Raw genomic sequence first — 16,530 nt, forward strand, 5'->3', positions numbered from 1 at the left:
TAAAGACTGGGTATTGTGTCTCAGATCTCGTACCTGTAATTATTTAGGTCACATTGATAGTAATATGAATATAGACTGGGTATTGTGTCTCAGATCACGTACCTGTAATTATTTAGGTCATATTGATAGTAATATGAATAAAGACTGGGTATTGTGTCTCAGATCTCGTACCTATAATTATTTAGGTCACATTGGTTGTAATATGAATATAGACTGGGTATTGTGTCTCAGATCACGTACCTGTAATTATTTAGGTCACATTCAATTCAATTTCTTTATTAGTTTAAGCTTTACAACTTATTACTGGTATAAAAAACACAATTCAGTTATCATATTGATAGTAATATGAATATAGACTGGGTATTGTGTCTCAGATCACGTACCTGTAATTATTTAGGTCACATTGATAGTAATATGAATATAGACTGGGTATTGTGTCTCGATCACGTACCTGTAATTATTTAGGTCACATTGATAGTAATATGAATATAGACTGGGTATTGTGTCTCAGATCTCGTAGATCACGTACCTGTAATTATTTAGGTCACATTGATAGTAATATGAATATAGACTGGGTATTGTGTCTCAGATCACGTATCTGTAATTATTTAGGTCACATTGATAGTAATATGAATATGGACTGGGTATTGTGTCTCAGATCACTTACCTGTAATTATTTAGGTCACATTGATAGTAATATGAATATAGACTGGGTATTGTGTCTCAGATCTTGTACCTGTAATTATTTAGGTCACATTGATAGTAATATGAATAAAGACTGGGTATTGTGTCTCAGATCTGGTACCTGTAATTATTTAGGTCACATGGATAGTAACATGAATATAGACTGGGTATTGTGTCTCAGATCACGTACCTATAATTATTTAGGTCACATTGATTGTAATATGAATATAGACTGGGTATTGTGTCTCAGATGACGTACCTGTAATTATTTAGGTCACATTGATAGTAATATGAATATAGACTGGGTATTGTGTCTCAGATCTCGTAGATCACGTACCTGTAATTATTTAGGTCACATTGATAGTAATATGAATATAGACTGGGTATTGTGTCTCAGATCACGTACCTGTAATTATTTAGGTCACATTGATAGTAATATGAATATAGACTGGGTATTGTGTCTCAGATCTTGTACCTGTAATTATTTAGGTCACATTGATAGTAATATGAATATAGACTGGGTATTGTGTCTCAGATCTTGTACCTGTAATTATTTAGGTCACATTGATAGTAATATGAATATAGACTGGGTATTGTGTCTCAGATCACCAACCTGTAATTATTTAGGTCACATTGATAGTAATATGAATAAAGACTGGGTATTGTGTCTCAGATCACGTACCTGTAATTATTTAGGTCACATTGATTGTAATATGAATATAGACTGGGTATTGTGTCTCAGATCACGTACCTGTAATTATTTAGGTCACATTGATAGTAATATGAATAAAGACTGGGTATTGTGTCTCAGATCACGTATCTGTAATTATTTAGGTCACATTGATTGTAATATGAATATAGACTGGGAATTGTGTCTCAGATCACGCATCTGTAATTATTTAGGTCACATTGATTGTAATATGAATATAGACTGGGTATTGTGTCTCAGATCACGTACCTGGAATTATTTAGGTCACATTGATTGTAATATGAATATAGACTGGGTATTGTGTCTCAGATCACGTACCTGTAATTATTTAGGTCACATTGATAGTAATATGAATATAGACTGGGTATTGTGTCTCAGATCTCGTACCTGTAATTATTTAGGTCACATTGATTGTAATATGAATATAGACTGGGTATTGTGTCTCAGATCACGTACCTGTAATTATTTAGGTCACATTGATAGTAATATGAATATAGACGGGGTATTGTGTCTCAGATCGCGTACCTGTAATTATTTAGGTCACATTGATTGTAATATGAATATAGACTGGGTATTGTGTCTCAGATCACGTACCTGTAATTATTTAGGTCACATTGATTGTAATATGAATATAGACTGGGTATTGTGTCTCAGATCACGTACCTGTGATTATTTAGGTCACATTGATAGTAATATGAATATAGACTGGGTATTGTGTCTCAGATCACGTATCTGTAATTATTTAGGTCACATTGATAGTAATATAAATATAGACTGGGTATTGTGTCTCAGATCACGTACCTGTAATTATTTAGGTCACATTGATTGTAATATGAATATAGACTGGGTATTGTGTCTCAGATCACGTACCTGTAATTATTTAGGTGAATATAGACTGGGTATTGTGTCTCAGATCACGTACCTGTAATTATTTAGGTCACATTGATTGTAATATGAATATAGACTGGGTATTGTGTCTCAGATCATGTACCTATAATTATTTAGGTCACATTGATTGTAATATGAATATAGACTGGGTATTGTGTCTCAGATCACGTACCTGTAATTATTTAGGTCACATTGATTGTAATATGAATATAGACTGGGTATTGTGTCTCAGATCACGTACCTGTAATTATTTAGGTCACATTGATTGTAATATGAATATAGTCTGGGTATTGTGTCTCAGATCACGTACCTGTAATTATTTAGGTCGCATTAATAGTATCATTTTAACCCAGATCAATTAAATCTGTTATATTAATGAATGAGGCTATCTTTATAATAAAAAAACCCCAACATTTTGTAGGTTAATCAAGATTTGTTTCAGAGATTCCTGTGAAGATAAAAACAATAAAATCTGCCATATAGTCATTATTAAGATGTTTAATTTGCCTGTCTCAGTCACTTTTCTGTATCAGGTTCAGTCAAGCTTTATAATGATGTCCGGGAGAAAAGAAAGGCATGATATATTTGTCATGAAATGTACGGATGATTAAACACAATTCATTCTTGGCCTGTGGTCCAAATTGGTATTGCAGAATGGCCAACGGCTGTGATTTTGTATTAGTTTTGCCTTTGGGTATCTGAGATTACTGTGATCCATTGGTTTGATTAGAGAAGGCGGAGTAGCCCTGGGGTAGGTACATACGTACACCATGCATCTGTCAATCATTACCAAACAAAGAAACCTCGAAAATTCACAAAAGTTTCAAATGCATGTTTGAAATCTGGACAGTGCACATGTGTTGTAGTTACACAACATATGTTATTGCTGTAGCTGATTGATATCAACATGAAAGTACGGAACAGGACAGGCACATATTCCGTACGGAATCGGAAATTATCGTCAGAAAACTGTTCCTGGAAAAAATTAAATCAAGTAAGTTGATAGCATTGCAGCAGATTTATAGATATTATTCAATAAACCAGTGGAGACCTTGGAGATGGGAAAAACAATTAGTAACTATTTATCTCTGTGGTTATTTCATGTGTGAAATTACACAAGTCTGCGTAGTTGTTACTGTGGTGTATATGAATTATAAATGATCTATCTTTATTACATTACCCTTACTTCACCCCTAGTTCAAAAAGAAAACTATGTAGACAGGGACAGCTACACATACAAATCAACTTCTCTTACAGCTCAAATTATTTTACTCAAAATTGAAAACTGTGTTTTTTTGTAAAAACTGTTCTCTCAGTAGTTACAACTTCACTGCTGATGAATAATAAATAAGAGGAGTTAATTATTCTCCCGTTGGGCGCCCCGATCGTCGGCGGTGATCAGGGATCAATACAAGCATTCTCTGGCCCGGCAGGCGGACTTTTCAAATTTTGGTAGTCTATTGATCAAGACATGACGTTAGGTATGAGCCGCTTGAAGATCCACGTTTGTTTTGAATGGAAGGTTTCTTTTATCCTGCTCATCTATGTATGACATGATGAACAATAGAGCTATGACACTACACTTTATACAGATTACTATTTAACAACACAGCAATGATTTCTGGGGAAGGTGGAGGTGTTATTTAATGCCATGTGAACTGACACTTGTTCCTACCAATTTTGACAATGTTTTGCGAGTGGAGGGATTTTAAGTGTGCATGTTTGCCGAGACTTTTTCAACCAAAAAATCTCAAGTACTTTACACAGGTAAGTTTGAATGTAATCACTGTCACTGCCGTAAACGGTGTTTTTATCGTGAGGTATATCTATTCTATGTAATAGTGTCGGTAAGATAGATCTAGCTTTATGATAATGTCACCAGCTCAAATATAATGGACAAATAGACATTTGTATGTATATAATTTTGCGGTAAATGTTCTATAAATTTTATTCATCTTATAAGACTTACATAATGTTCTAATATATGTAGTATCTGAAAACCCATGGATTCAAATTTGAGATGTGAAGTATACATTATACGTACTGCAGCTGTTGTCAGTCTTGTGATGGCCCGAGACACCTACGCTGTGTCTCGTGCAGCGTGTGTCGTGTGTCAGCGGATAATTTTTGGTATTTTTTTTTTTATGTCTACCACTTTGATATGCACTGAGGTGGTCCATGGTATAACTATTGGACATGCATAACCATGAAGTCACATAGATAAAAGATACTGGTAGTTTTACACCAAAAGGCAGTTATGTAATGTTGGGGATGCTGATGTTGACCTGTAAGTAATGTCAGACTACAGCTGTCAAATGTAAATGTTAAAAATGTCAGTAGATATGATGTAGGCATTAAAATATCTGTTTTGTTTTAAAATGTGTAATAATTAGATCTAGCATCCTACACACAGAAAGTCATAAGTCAAGGTCATTTCTCACCTGTTGTACAGAACAGGTATAAATAAAGTAGTAACTAATTAGGTACTGTTAAACAGTGTATGAATTGTTTGAAGTAGAAAAGGGTTGACCGGTAATCATTTTAAATGATGTCCTCCTATACATTACATGGGGATTATGTACGAGTGTTTACTATTTGACTCATATGTTCAGAGAAGTTAGGTTTTTCCTAAATTGCAGATATGTTTATTCAGTATAATATAAAGTGCACATGTGATATTGACATTACATTTTTTTGTACTAGTACTCTAAAAAAATATATCTATAGCTAATATTTGTAATGAGAACTAAATATTGGTATTGGCAGTGAAGTCAAGAATGGATTTCTGGGAACCTATATTATCCACAAACAGAAATTAAAAAGAATCAATGAAAACAAACAAACATTATGTGTTTAGTATAAAAGTATAATTAATAGAACAAAAAATTATGATGGTAAACACATATAAAATAGCCAATCATTGTTAACACAGAAGTGACAATTCCCTCTTTAAATTGTAATCTGCCATTTTGAGTGATGAGTAAAACAATTTGAAACTATTTGTACAAATGGGTTCAACAGATGAACAAACACAGATACTGGGCTGTGAAGACTTCAACTGGAGTGCTTAGATGACTAACAGATTTTGGTATCGATCTGATCGTTATTTGACCACAACGTTATAGTGGCGGGAAGAATAACAAGGTTTTGTTTTTACGATCCTGATAAAACGTCAGTGCTACCAGACAAGGTGGAAATTGACTCACCGATGTAACAAAAGACGTTAGGATCAGACAATAAAATAAAAATAAAATGTCTGATATTCTACTTCATCGATTGATCCGCCAATTCTATTGGCCCACGACTGTTGCAATATTTACTAACATTTATGTTATCAACTCTAAAATATTTTGATCATCTTGATGTGAAGGACAGAAAATGGTTTTTTGGCTTATCATGAGCGTGGGCGGTATTATATATTAATGTTTGTGACATCTGGGAGAGTAAACAACAACATATAATATAGGTTATGTAGGTGGTTCATCTGTTGATTTATCAAAATACATCAAGTATGTATGTGATATAATAAATACTATTTACAAAGTACGTACATACAAATACAATATATGGGACCCTGTACCCAAAACAGGCATCAATATTAGTGCATTGATGATCGTTTGTCTGGGGTCAGGATTTCCTTGTAGTAGCTGCTGGCTAGTTCACCAAACAAAATGTGGGAGGCCCATCCTCATCATCCAGACTTAATTACTACTAAAACAGCACAGTCTTGTCCATTTCTCAGCTACCCTAAAACTTAAACCACTAATGTATGGAATTGATGTTATGAAAGTATAGAGTATAGAATGTTGTACACTATTAAATATATATATAGGTGCTATATACGTTCAGATATAATGACTATAAATGTTGCCTACCAATGTGTTTTGCTTGTCAAAACTACATGCATTATGTATAATAGAAACCATTGAAATGTGTGACTATGTCTTAATTTGATGTATATCTAATATTGTATACAATTTGTGGACATGTTTATGTATCTCATCAGAGAAAAGAAGACCTTTAGAAAAATGGAAAGATGAAGAAAAGGGACTGAGCTTAAAATCAATATGATATGCACATTTGACTCCCCTGACACAAATAAAAGACCGCCATGGGAAGTTCAGCATCATCCAGCATCAATGTTTAATCCAAATCTTCATCACAGTATGAATTACATGCCTTTCAGCTTCCTTGTTTGCTGGGTAATAGGAAACCAAAGTGAAAGGTGGTGATTTCCATGTTTATCAAGAGACAGCACGCTAACGATGACTCATGTTATGTTAGTCATTCGCAGTACCCTCGTTGGCTAATTGGATTAACTCCCTTGTTCTTCAATAAAATGGCCATAGGAAACATGGGCTCTGTAGGAAACGTGCCAAATTCATGTGTAGGAAATCTTTGATTAATCTTCTTTAATTATTTGATTTGATCAAAGATAATTATGGCATACACCATTGTGTTGTACCAATTTAGTAAAACATTGACCTACGTATAAACTATACAATGTTGTAGTGGGTCCTTTACTTGTCAGCTCACTCAGTGGATACATCATACAAAGGGTTAGGTCAATCTCATCAGCCGTTATTATCCATCTGTAAAAATTGTCAAGTTTGGCTATTTGTCAAAACTTAAAAAAATTGCATGAAGATCTATTATTTGATATCTTTTACCTGATAAATGATTTTTTAATTGTTAATTAACATCTTCAAGAAATGAACACATTGAAGAGGTTTTGTATATCGGCTTTTTGATTCAGAATTAAAAGGATCCTAAATTCTCATATTTGTATCTGTATTTCTGGGATGTGCAAGCTGACAGTAATGAAGAAGAATAGATATGAAAGCGTCTTTAGCGTTATTGGTATGGTCCTTATTGGTTTGTATAGCTTTCTATATTTGGAAGCTGGAAATTGAAAGGCGTCGCAGACAATTACTCCAGGGTAGCCAGTGAATGTTGATATCATGGCTACCAGTGTGTTTGTGTTTAGCTATGAAGTCAGGTCCCGTGGTGGTGGGGAAATTTATAAATTGTCGCGGGTTGCTTCAGAGTGTGATAGATTGAAGGAAAAGACGCGATGACTCACGCACACTGTCTTTGATCAGCTCGATTGGAATTCTGCAGAAAAGATCGTTTTTTTACCCTGCAGCTTCCCCATGTTCAAATAAATTGCACTGAAATGAAATGTAATAAAGGTGTGAACGAATGTTCTCATGACAAATTAAAATGGGATTTTCCAGACTTAAAGGTGTTTAGAAATGCGTCCTTGGATTTCAGCTGAGTTCTTAGTTTATGATAGAACTGTTTAGTACATGTTAGCACTAATACTCACATGTAATAAGTATCGTATCTGGCAGACTTATGAAAGGTAATTGTGTCATTTGTAAATATCACATCATTTACCTTGTACTTTTTAAGCCTGAAGCAATTTACTAGCTCTTTATCAATTGAAAAAATTCTTTAGTTACATTATATCAAATTTAACCTTTTTCTCAATTTTAAAACACCTGTTCAAGGAAACAATTTCAGCTGTGCTATTTACATCGTTCAGTGAACAGGTATGTTATTTTTTATCAAATCTGAAATATACTTTATTATTAAGATTGTCCTTATGTACATATATGTATTTGAACGGCCAGGTGGGCTATCAGCTCCAGTTTTATAGTTTCACTGGGGCTGTGTTAGGTAATAGCATTCAGTTCTGTGTATTGTAAACAAAAAAGGTGTAGTTATCAGATAATAAAAAAGTAATATATTTATATTTGAAGGGTTTCAATAACAGTAACAGTTTACTATGTACTACTGTATACATAAAAGCTTTTCTAAAGCAGGATATTACTCCATGTTGTTAAAAGCAAAGAAAAAATTTTTATCCATAGTGATTCATGGAAAAGTAAAATAATTTGTACATTTATAAAGAGTTTTAATACTAGCATTGATGTACTATCTGTACTCTTACATACAAACTTGTGTTTATCCATTGTGAGGTGTACCGTAGCGGTGGTGACTGCTCCCTTATAACTGAGAATGATTAAAAATGGTATTATCTCCTACTTTTTAATCGTTCATTAAGTGATAATGAGAGTGTATCATCTGTACGTTATCATGAGATAAGGAGCTTTAGTGGACACTTGAGATCGGACATCTTAGTGTAGGCCGTGGCTACTTACTGTCACATTCCGTGGATACTGACATACATATTGTCTGCCATGATGGATTAACACCCAGTCCTTCAACTCCCTTTTTGTTCTGACCTCCTGACCTCATTCTCAGGTCAGTCTCTGTAATACATTTCCTAACTCTCACTTGGTCTGTTAGAGACACAAAAACAGTATTTTCCCTTTATTACATTACATTACATCCTTGATGTGAAAGTGTCATACTTAATGTTTTGTTAAATGTAACAGAATTTTTAAATAGATGGAGCTGACAAAAATATTAGTAGATGCATACAAAACATCATATTTAGGAAGATTATCTGCAAATAAGACACCCACCATCTTTGACCTTTGTTTCTTCTCAGGGTGGGAGACTTATTGGTCAAATATGATAGTAGACTTCATTAAGATTGAGTTGAGACGTTTATTGCATTGTTTCAAAATAAATGATTCTTTGAAAATAATATAATCGTAAGTAGCTTTTCACCAGGTAGATATCCCCATGGCATCTGGCCTGATCAAAGGATGGGGCCATAAGCTCTTGGACTATTTTTTCTTAAATACTCCAGTCCTAAAAGAATTTGATGGTGATAAATATCTTAGTTATTTCCAAGAAAGAAATTAATTTCATGACCCAGGGGTCATTTTTTCCAAATGTTTGGATTGACTGTGTCAGAAGGGTAAAAAAAGAATCAATTTGACTAAAATTTCTAGATCTTTTCAACTATAAGATATATGGTACCAATAAAAGCTGACAGGTAGGATATTAAAATCTTTTATCCTAATTTTTGAATTTCGTTACCCTATTGTTCATTCTGTGATGTGGCAGATTGATATTTTGTACACATTGGTCCTGAAAGGTATTTATGGGACAATAAAGGGTCAGTATATCTTTATTCCTGATGACACTTCAGGCCCCTTAGGCCTCTTGTTCTCTAGACTGAATTAGATCACTGTCCTATATATCCTGTTTGTATGGTATTATAATAAAGGCTACATAGCTGTTGTCACTAGGAAAAATGATATATGACCAATTTAAAAAAGAAAAAACGCTGTTTAAAATGTGTTACCTCTTGGTGTTTATCTCAAATAGCCATCATTTTAAAATTGTAGAAATGTGATAGGCTTTCAATGAACAAAGGCCATAGTGTCATCTTCAAATAACTATCTTTTTCACCATGTTGGCCATTTAAATCATTGACATTCTCGCTTTCACTCACATTTATTGGTTGAATGTGTTTTTATTGGCCTCAAAAATAACTATTAGTAGATACCTGTGGCTACAATGTCATCTGAATCAGGAAAGTTTTTAAAGGAAAGTTGGTTTGTGACAAAATGTGACAAGCTAGGTTTATTGATACCTGATGTGTACCTCATGGAGTAGGAGGGGGTCTTTGTCTGGTGGGCGGTACCGACATCAAAACCTTGGACATTGAACAGGTACTGGAGAATACCTGGGGTTGGTGCCCATAGGCTGTTGTGTGGGCTTTATCTGCTTTAGATTTTGACTTTTGTGAAAATTTCACAGATGAATCCCCAGGGGGTTAAAGTTCATTGAAAGAAGAGTTCACGACTCTTTGTTAGCAATATTGGAGATGTCCCTAGCTTGACCAGAGATGCGTTATAAAGATTGGTTGTACGAATAAAGACCTCAATTATTATCAATGATCAGAGAGTTCATGTACTGACATAAATGCTGTCAATCCTCTTAGATATTAGAAATTGTGCTAAGATAAGTAACATTGAAGAAATACAGGTCTTTACTGATTGCTTGAGATAAGGATCTCTATATGTTTAATTGTCAGACAGAGAAAACAGAACAGCACTATAGGCCAGGCCCACTGTCAAAGAAGTGATCGTTAGCAATTTTGCGGCTGAAGGATTAAACGTTTTATCAATAACAATTATATAGGGTAAGGCCAGTGGATCACTGATCACATACAACATTGATGGACCTGAAAAATTCTACTTTAACCGCAGATCTATTGTTACAGAAGGGTGAAGGGGAGGACATTGAGCTGTAGTGTAGTCAGTCCAGGGTGTTTGATAATGAGGGAGTGAGAGGAAGCTGGATCTTCCTGGGGTACTAAACCTGTTATATAAAACAATATTTCTAACCACCCTCAAACTGTTTGCCTTCTGATAAAATTAATAAAAAAAATGTTCGTTAACCATCAGGTGCCATCTCAACACCCGTCCCAGTGCCAGGGGTAAATAATAAGACATTTGCTTCCTCTACTACACCTCAGTCACCTCACCCTCATCCTTTGGCTACAAAAAAAACTGTGCTAATTTTTCATATAAATTAGTGCTTCATTTGAAAGGTGTTTTCTTTCTTGAAACGCTTGTTGCTATGTAAAAGGTTTATTTATTTCATATGTTTACATAGTTGATATAAATCTGAATAAAGGTAAATATTCTGGATCCGTGTCCGGGTGGAAACTGTCTAGTTTTTCTCAATTAGTTAATTTATATCTTACGATAAGAAAATCCTGAATAAAAATACTATTTAAAGCAACATAGCATCTTTTTGATTAAAGTTAGAAATATTAAACTTAAAGACATTTTTTAATCTATGTAAGTGGTTAATGTTTTCCCTTGTATAGTTGTTTTAATGAAATTTAAGTTGAGGTCAAGTGCTTAAATCCTAGGAAATTTTATATTGCAATGTTAATATCAGAAAAAATGTTTTAACTGTAGAGTATTTAATGACATATTTCTAATTTTGAATCTATTCTTAACTAACCTTCATTGTGAAGTTCAGAAGGCTTATGTAGTTTGACGTATTGATGTATATATGTGGAAAAGACTTGATAAAAAAATTGCTCACCAGTTCTGTGTGGAATCGCCCATTAACTTGTAACTGACACGAACAGGTATCTCCAGAGATTGAAAATATAGATAAATATGTACTTTATAAAAGTATGGTAAAGACTTTGTCCTATTTTCTAAGTCTAGAAGTAGAATATTTTCAATATATTTGTAGAATATCTTATTTTGACATGTCTATTTTAAAACCTTTATTATACCTGGTATGTACTGTGATTAAAGAACTCTTCAGCAGAACAGCACAAATGGTAATAAACTTGGCATTTACACGTGAAAGTCTTTCAATCTCATTTGTTCCATTGTTGTTCATGCCATGATTCAATCTGTAATAGATATCTAAATGTTGATTTACAAATGCTTGATACATATAATATACCGATGTTCATCTATATGAAATATATGTATATAAGGTTCCCAGTCATTGATCATGAACTTGTTTGAGAGACGGTTCCAATTAAAATGCAAAATTTGTGTGAATACTCAGCACAAATAGGCTATACTTTCAAAATAGATTATGGCAGCAAGATGAATTAAGAATGCATGGTCTTGTGTGCTGCATTTGACATGCGTTTCCGCCCAAGAAGTAATGTATATTCTATACATAAAACATTCCTTGTAGGAATATCAGTTTCCTAATATTCTTACAGTGTGTTTCTGTTTCTCTCTATCACTGTCTATAAACGATACAGTCTTGCATTAATTACATTATCATTTGACAACATTCAGTAAGACTATTTCTCCATATTGCAGGCTACATAACAAGAGCATGTGCAGAAGTCATTAGGGACGGGTGGAGTCTGTGTTCTATTTAGATCAGTATGAGGACAGGAAAAATAACTGTAGCTCGAGTCTGCATGGTTATGTGTCGAAGCCAGAAAAAATGTCTAGGGGTAATTGTCCCAAGGATTGTGTGTCGGTTGTGCTTACAGAATGCATTGCTGGCAGGGACAAACAGAAAAAAGTGCACCAGGTTGTACTCCATAGTATTAATCGATTGGCCGTATCAGGTATCATGTGTTTTGACAATTTTACTGCAAATCTACAAAAAACACATGATTCAACAATTTCATTGCATTCTTTAAAAGGTTAGTCAGGGCAACATTGTCAACATTGCCTCAAGTGACTTGTCAGTAGGTCTGTATTCAGGTGTTCATTTTATGTTATCAACATTGTAATCTATCTGATATGGTACCCCCATAATGTCCCCCCCCCTTATACTGTATGTATCCAATACTATCTATAGTTCCCTCCAATGACCCCCTCCTACAACCCCACCCCCTCCCACGACCCCCTCCCACGACCCCTCCGATGACCCCCTCCTACAACCCCACCCCCTCCCACGGCCCTCCCACGACCCCCTCCCATGACCCCCTCATAACCCCCTCCCACGATCCAACAAACTGTACATTTATACACCCAAACATGGGGGATTTTACTGTGCTCACCTGTGGTTGCCCATTCCTCACAATGGTATTATATATGGTTGATTGGCCCCAAACCCTGATTAGTTGCTTACAGAATTACCTCCCCTTTTAGTCACGGCATTAATTACATTGCGTCACCATATTCTAACTCCCACGACTTGATGATGTCAATGATTTCTATCTTGTTTACTATAATTTTACATAAAAAGTTGTGTGGTAGCTGTGTGAAATGCTTAGTAAAGTATAACGTATTTTTCCAAGGATTTCAAAACCTACCACTGTTGTCAAATTTGAACCTGTGGTTGATTTAAATCTTGTTTATCAAAATGTCAAACATTATAAAGCAGACCTTGTTTTGTACATTTTATCCAAATGGTGCATGTCTTAGGAAGGTAGTACTTCTCTCTTTACATGCGTGTCAGAAACAAGAAAAAGTGTTACGTGTTGGCTAGTATCAATGTCATAAGAACAAAGCTTCACTGTGGTGGGTCCAAGGAATTCCAAGGTCATTGCATTTGTAAGATTTTTTATCGTTTTCTTCAATGAATGAATATTTTGTCCTTGATTGAAGCCTAGAAGATTTCACCTGTTCTAAAAGTACTTAATAACTGAGTCATGTCAGTTAACGCAAGTAAACAATGACAAATTAAATTGTATGAACCTGTCAATGTACTTTATAAAAGTAGAAATTGCTTGAATGGTCAACCAAAAAATCACCCATGACACTTTCAATGTATCTAGCATTTCATTTTAACATTTTAAACAATCTCCATTTCAATTCAAGCGTTTTGTGATATTTGATATTTCTGACAGTTGGAATTCATATATTGTATCTTGTGTTGGAATTGATATGATTTTCATTGAACTGATATCAAATATTTGCAGTTTTATCTCCTTGGTATAGAGTTGCTTGCTTCATCTCAGTGATTTAATATCTATTTCCTTATGTACAGCTATATCTTCTAATATCTAATAAACTTCACGGCACATAAATACTAAGAAGTCCTGTGGTGTGTGTATGTGACAAAATTTTATTTCCATGGGGACACATTCTTTGGTTGTTGTATTGGTTGACTTATCAGCGCTGGTCTTTTTCATGAATGAGATAATGATCGTTTGAGGAATCCTGTATTCTCCGTATTCTCCATAGCCGCGCAGAGTTGTAATGAGGTGGCTATTGTCAGACAGATATTTAGGGTAGGAGGGACGTTCTCACAGTACCCCACTTAAATGTCTAACCGCATACCACGGAATTTCAAACACGAGTTGGACTACACAGGGAGAACAACTTTAATCAAGTGTTGTGCAGGTTAAGTTTTTTATTTTATAAAAAGCAAAAACGTGTTAGGGAATCAAATTGTATAAATGTAGTGTGCATAACTTAATTTCTTCAATTTCATCAAAAGCAAACTTCTTGGAAGTATTATGTCTCTGTGAAGGTATGTATTGCTATGATAAATTCTGAAAGTTAAAAATGTTTAAATGTTAGTGGTATATACATTTTCTTCAAAGTTAAAAGTTTGTAATGAGTTTTTTAAAATTGATATGTATTTTTGCATTTTAAAATGCTTTTAAAAGGGATTTCTATCTTTGATGCTACTAATAGGTTGCATTTCAATGTTACCAGTGCAAATCCTATGCAAAATTATGTGCTATTAATGTGTTCTAGATAAAGTTAGGGATACAGCAGTGTAATTATCAAGTTTTCGTTGTCATTCAGTCAAAGAGTGTCGCTCGCTAATCTCTGATTTTCTGCAGCGACCATGGTACATGTCCTTGGTACAAACTTTACAGGTGTAAAGTAAATATCTCCATAAAAATAGCATTATTCTGTGGTTGAAAAGTTCAGACTTTTGGACTGATTAATGATCCTTGTTACCTTAAGAGTTCCACATCATAAACTCTCTTTCATCTGCCGTTTTTTACAGAAAACATTTTAAATTGCTGGCAATTATTTGTTAATCCATTTTTTATTGGTGAATTGTATGTGTTGTGTTTGTAATGCTATTCAGCCCCTGTGAGTATAGAAAGTTGAGGTACAATATTGAAATGGGCTATACTCGATCATGATGGATGTTTTCATGAATAAATTTTGGATGATACACAGGTAGTGGCTTGTTACAAGAGAGTGACTACCTGGAATGTCGCCATGGGGACGATGTATCTAAGTGGGCATGTCTTCTCTAGTCCAACACAGTTCCCACACGAAATATTTACACACGATTTCATAGCTTTGATAGTTTTTTTTTCAATCGGTATATTGATGTCGGAGGAAGATCTACGGAAATGATAATTCATTTTATTGATGTTAAAATCCTTTGAGGAAAAAGTGTGATTCGTACATTACTATTGATTTTGGGGCTGTCTATCAGTGCAGTTCCCTTGGGACCTCAGACACGTGTAAAACTGGAGTGTGCACATGGAATATTTGATAATCGTCTGCAGGAACCGATGTGTTGTTGTCGTCTGAAAGGATATTATCGTCAAGTACTGTTTGCAGGTGTGTTTACAAAGAATTGATTGAAAAGTTGCGTCATGTTGCTGGGTAGTTACCTCATACATCACGACAGTAACATTGATTTTATACCATATGTCACACGAACCATGGTCAGATAGTCATCATTTTGTGGAGTAGTACACGGGTAAAAGTTGTTCTGCAGGTAAAAATCGTTAACAGTGCTGGTGTGTTTACATCCGATTGAAATTTCACCTGGATCAGGGTAAATTATATGTTTCCTGATAAATATCTAACAAGGTATATTGTTAATTGGTCAAATTAATTTGTTTTGCATCAGCGAATTTAGTCAAGAAAAGCAGCAACCGTTTAAAGTACAGCAAAAAGTTTATTTATAGACCACTTTTTATAGTTGTACAAAAAGTTTAAATTAATTATTTTACAATCAAAGTTGGCATTGTTGAAAGTTAATTATATAAGCACAACACTTTTCAAATGAACATTTACTTATTTACGTGTTTGTTGTAGAAATTCTGATATCTCTCAGTGAGAAATGTATCAGGCAGAAGTGCATATGAATTATTGATGATGTTACTAAATAGATATAGGTACTATTTCTGGATAATGTCTGTCTGATGCTTCAGTAAGTGCAAGTTATCTACATGGGCATATACGGAGAGATTCATCTAGAATAACATGTTTAATCCTAAATGACCCGACTGTCTTATGTTAAACAGAAACAAACGTTACTGTTAAAATTTTGATCTGTTCAGCTAAGTGTACATTTTTTGGATATGCATATTCAAAATTCCCTGTTCCTAGTGAAATATTTCAGAATTTAAAAATTTTATAGAAATCGTCTAAATATTTTAATTTCCTTTAGCTGTTTTCTTATTAATTGGTTTTACTTGAAGAAAGAGACTTTAGATATAGAATACATGTATATAAATCTTGAAATAGCATTGTACCCCGGCCATAGTGTGTATGAAATTGTATGAAAATCGATCATGTTTTAAAGTATGTGAAAAATGTATAGGTGCATGGCCTTGAGGCACTTTAATTATGTAAAAACATGTAAATTTATTTTATCTATTGTATCGTTAATGGCGTCTTACTCTCTTATCAATCCTACAGCTACGAGAACTTTGCATTTTAAAATGCCAGAATGTAATTGTATTTTTCTGCGAATACCCTGCTAGCAGTGAGACTTTAACTTAAATGAGAACTTCATGGTATATCGTCCATAGGAATGGTTTGCACATTTAACACTACTAGTACTATACTAGAAAGAAGAAAGGATATGTTTTTTTTATGGTGTTAACTTCTAAAAATGTTAGAAAAGATCAGAGAATTTTTAATGTAAGTTTGCTTGACTTTTAGTTCAGA

General features: G+C 34.2%; 1 protein-coding gene across 5 annotated transcripts in view; it reads left to right on the forward strand.

Annotated features, from left to right (window-relative positions):
• The window catches only part of LOC138322737 (ras-GEF domain-containing family member 1B-like), a 118,263-nt gene that overhangs the window by 67,708 nt on the left and 34,025 nt on the right, over window positions 1–16,530 (forward strand). The window contains exon 1 of one of the 5 annotated variants that reach the window (XM_069266812.1): window positions 3,757–4,048. The exons of 3 other annotated variants lie outside the window; for them this stretch is intronic. In XM_069266812.1, coding sequence (XP_069122913.1) covers window positions 3,968–4,048 — 81 coding nt within the window. In that variant the 5' untranslated portion in view covers window positions 3,757–3,967. Of the gene's footprint in view, window positions 1–3,756; window positions 4,049–15,166; window positions 15,190–16,530 lie in introns of those variants that run through there. One more of the 5 variants, XM_069266818.1, reaches the window with a different exon arrangement.

Source organism: Argopecten irradians, chromosome 5 (assembly GCF_041381155.1).
Source record: "Argopecten irradians isolate NY chromosome 5, Ai_NY, whole genome shotgun sequence".
Classification (NCBI taxonomy): domain Eukaryota; kingdom Metazoa; phylum Mollusca; class Bivalvia; order Pectinida; family Pectinidae; genus Argopecten; species Argopecten irradians.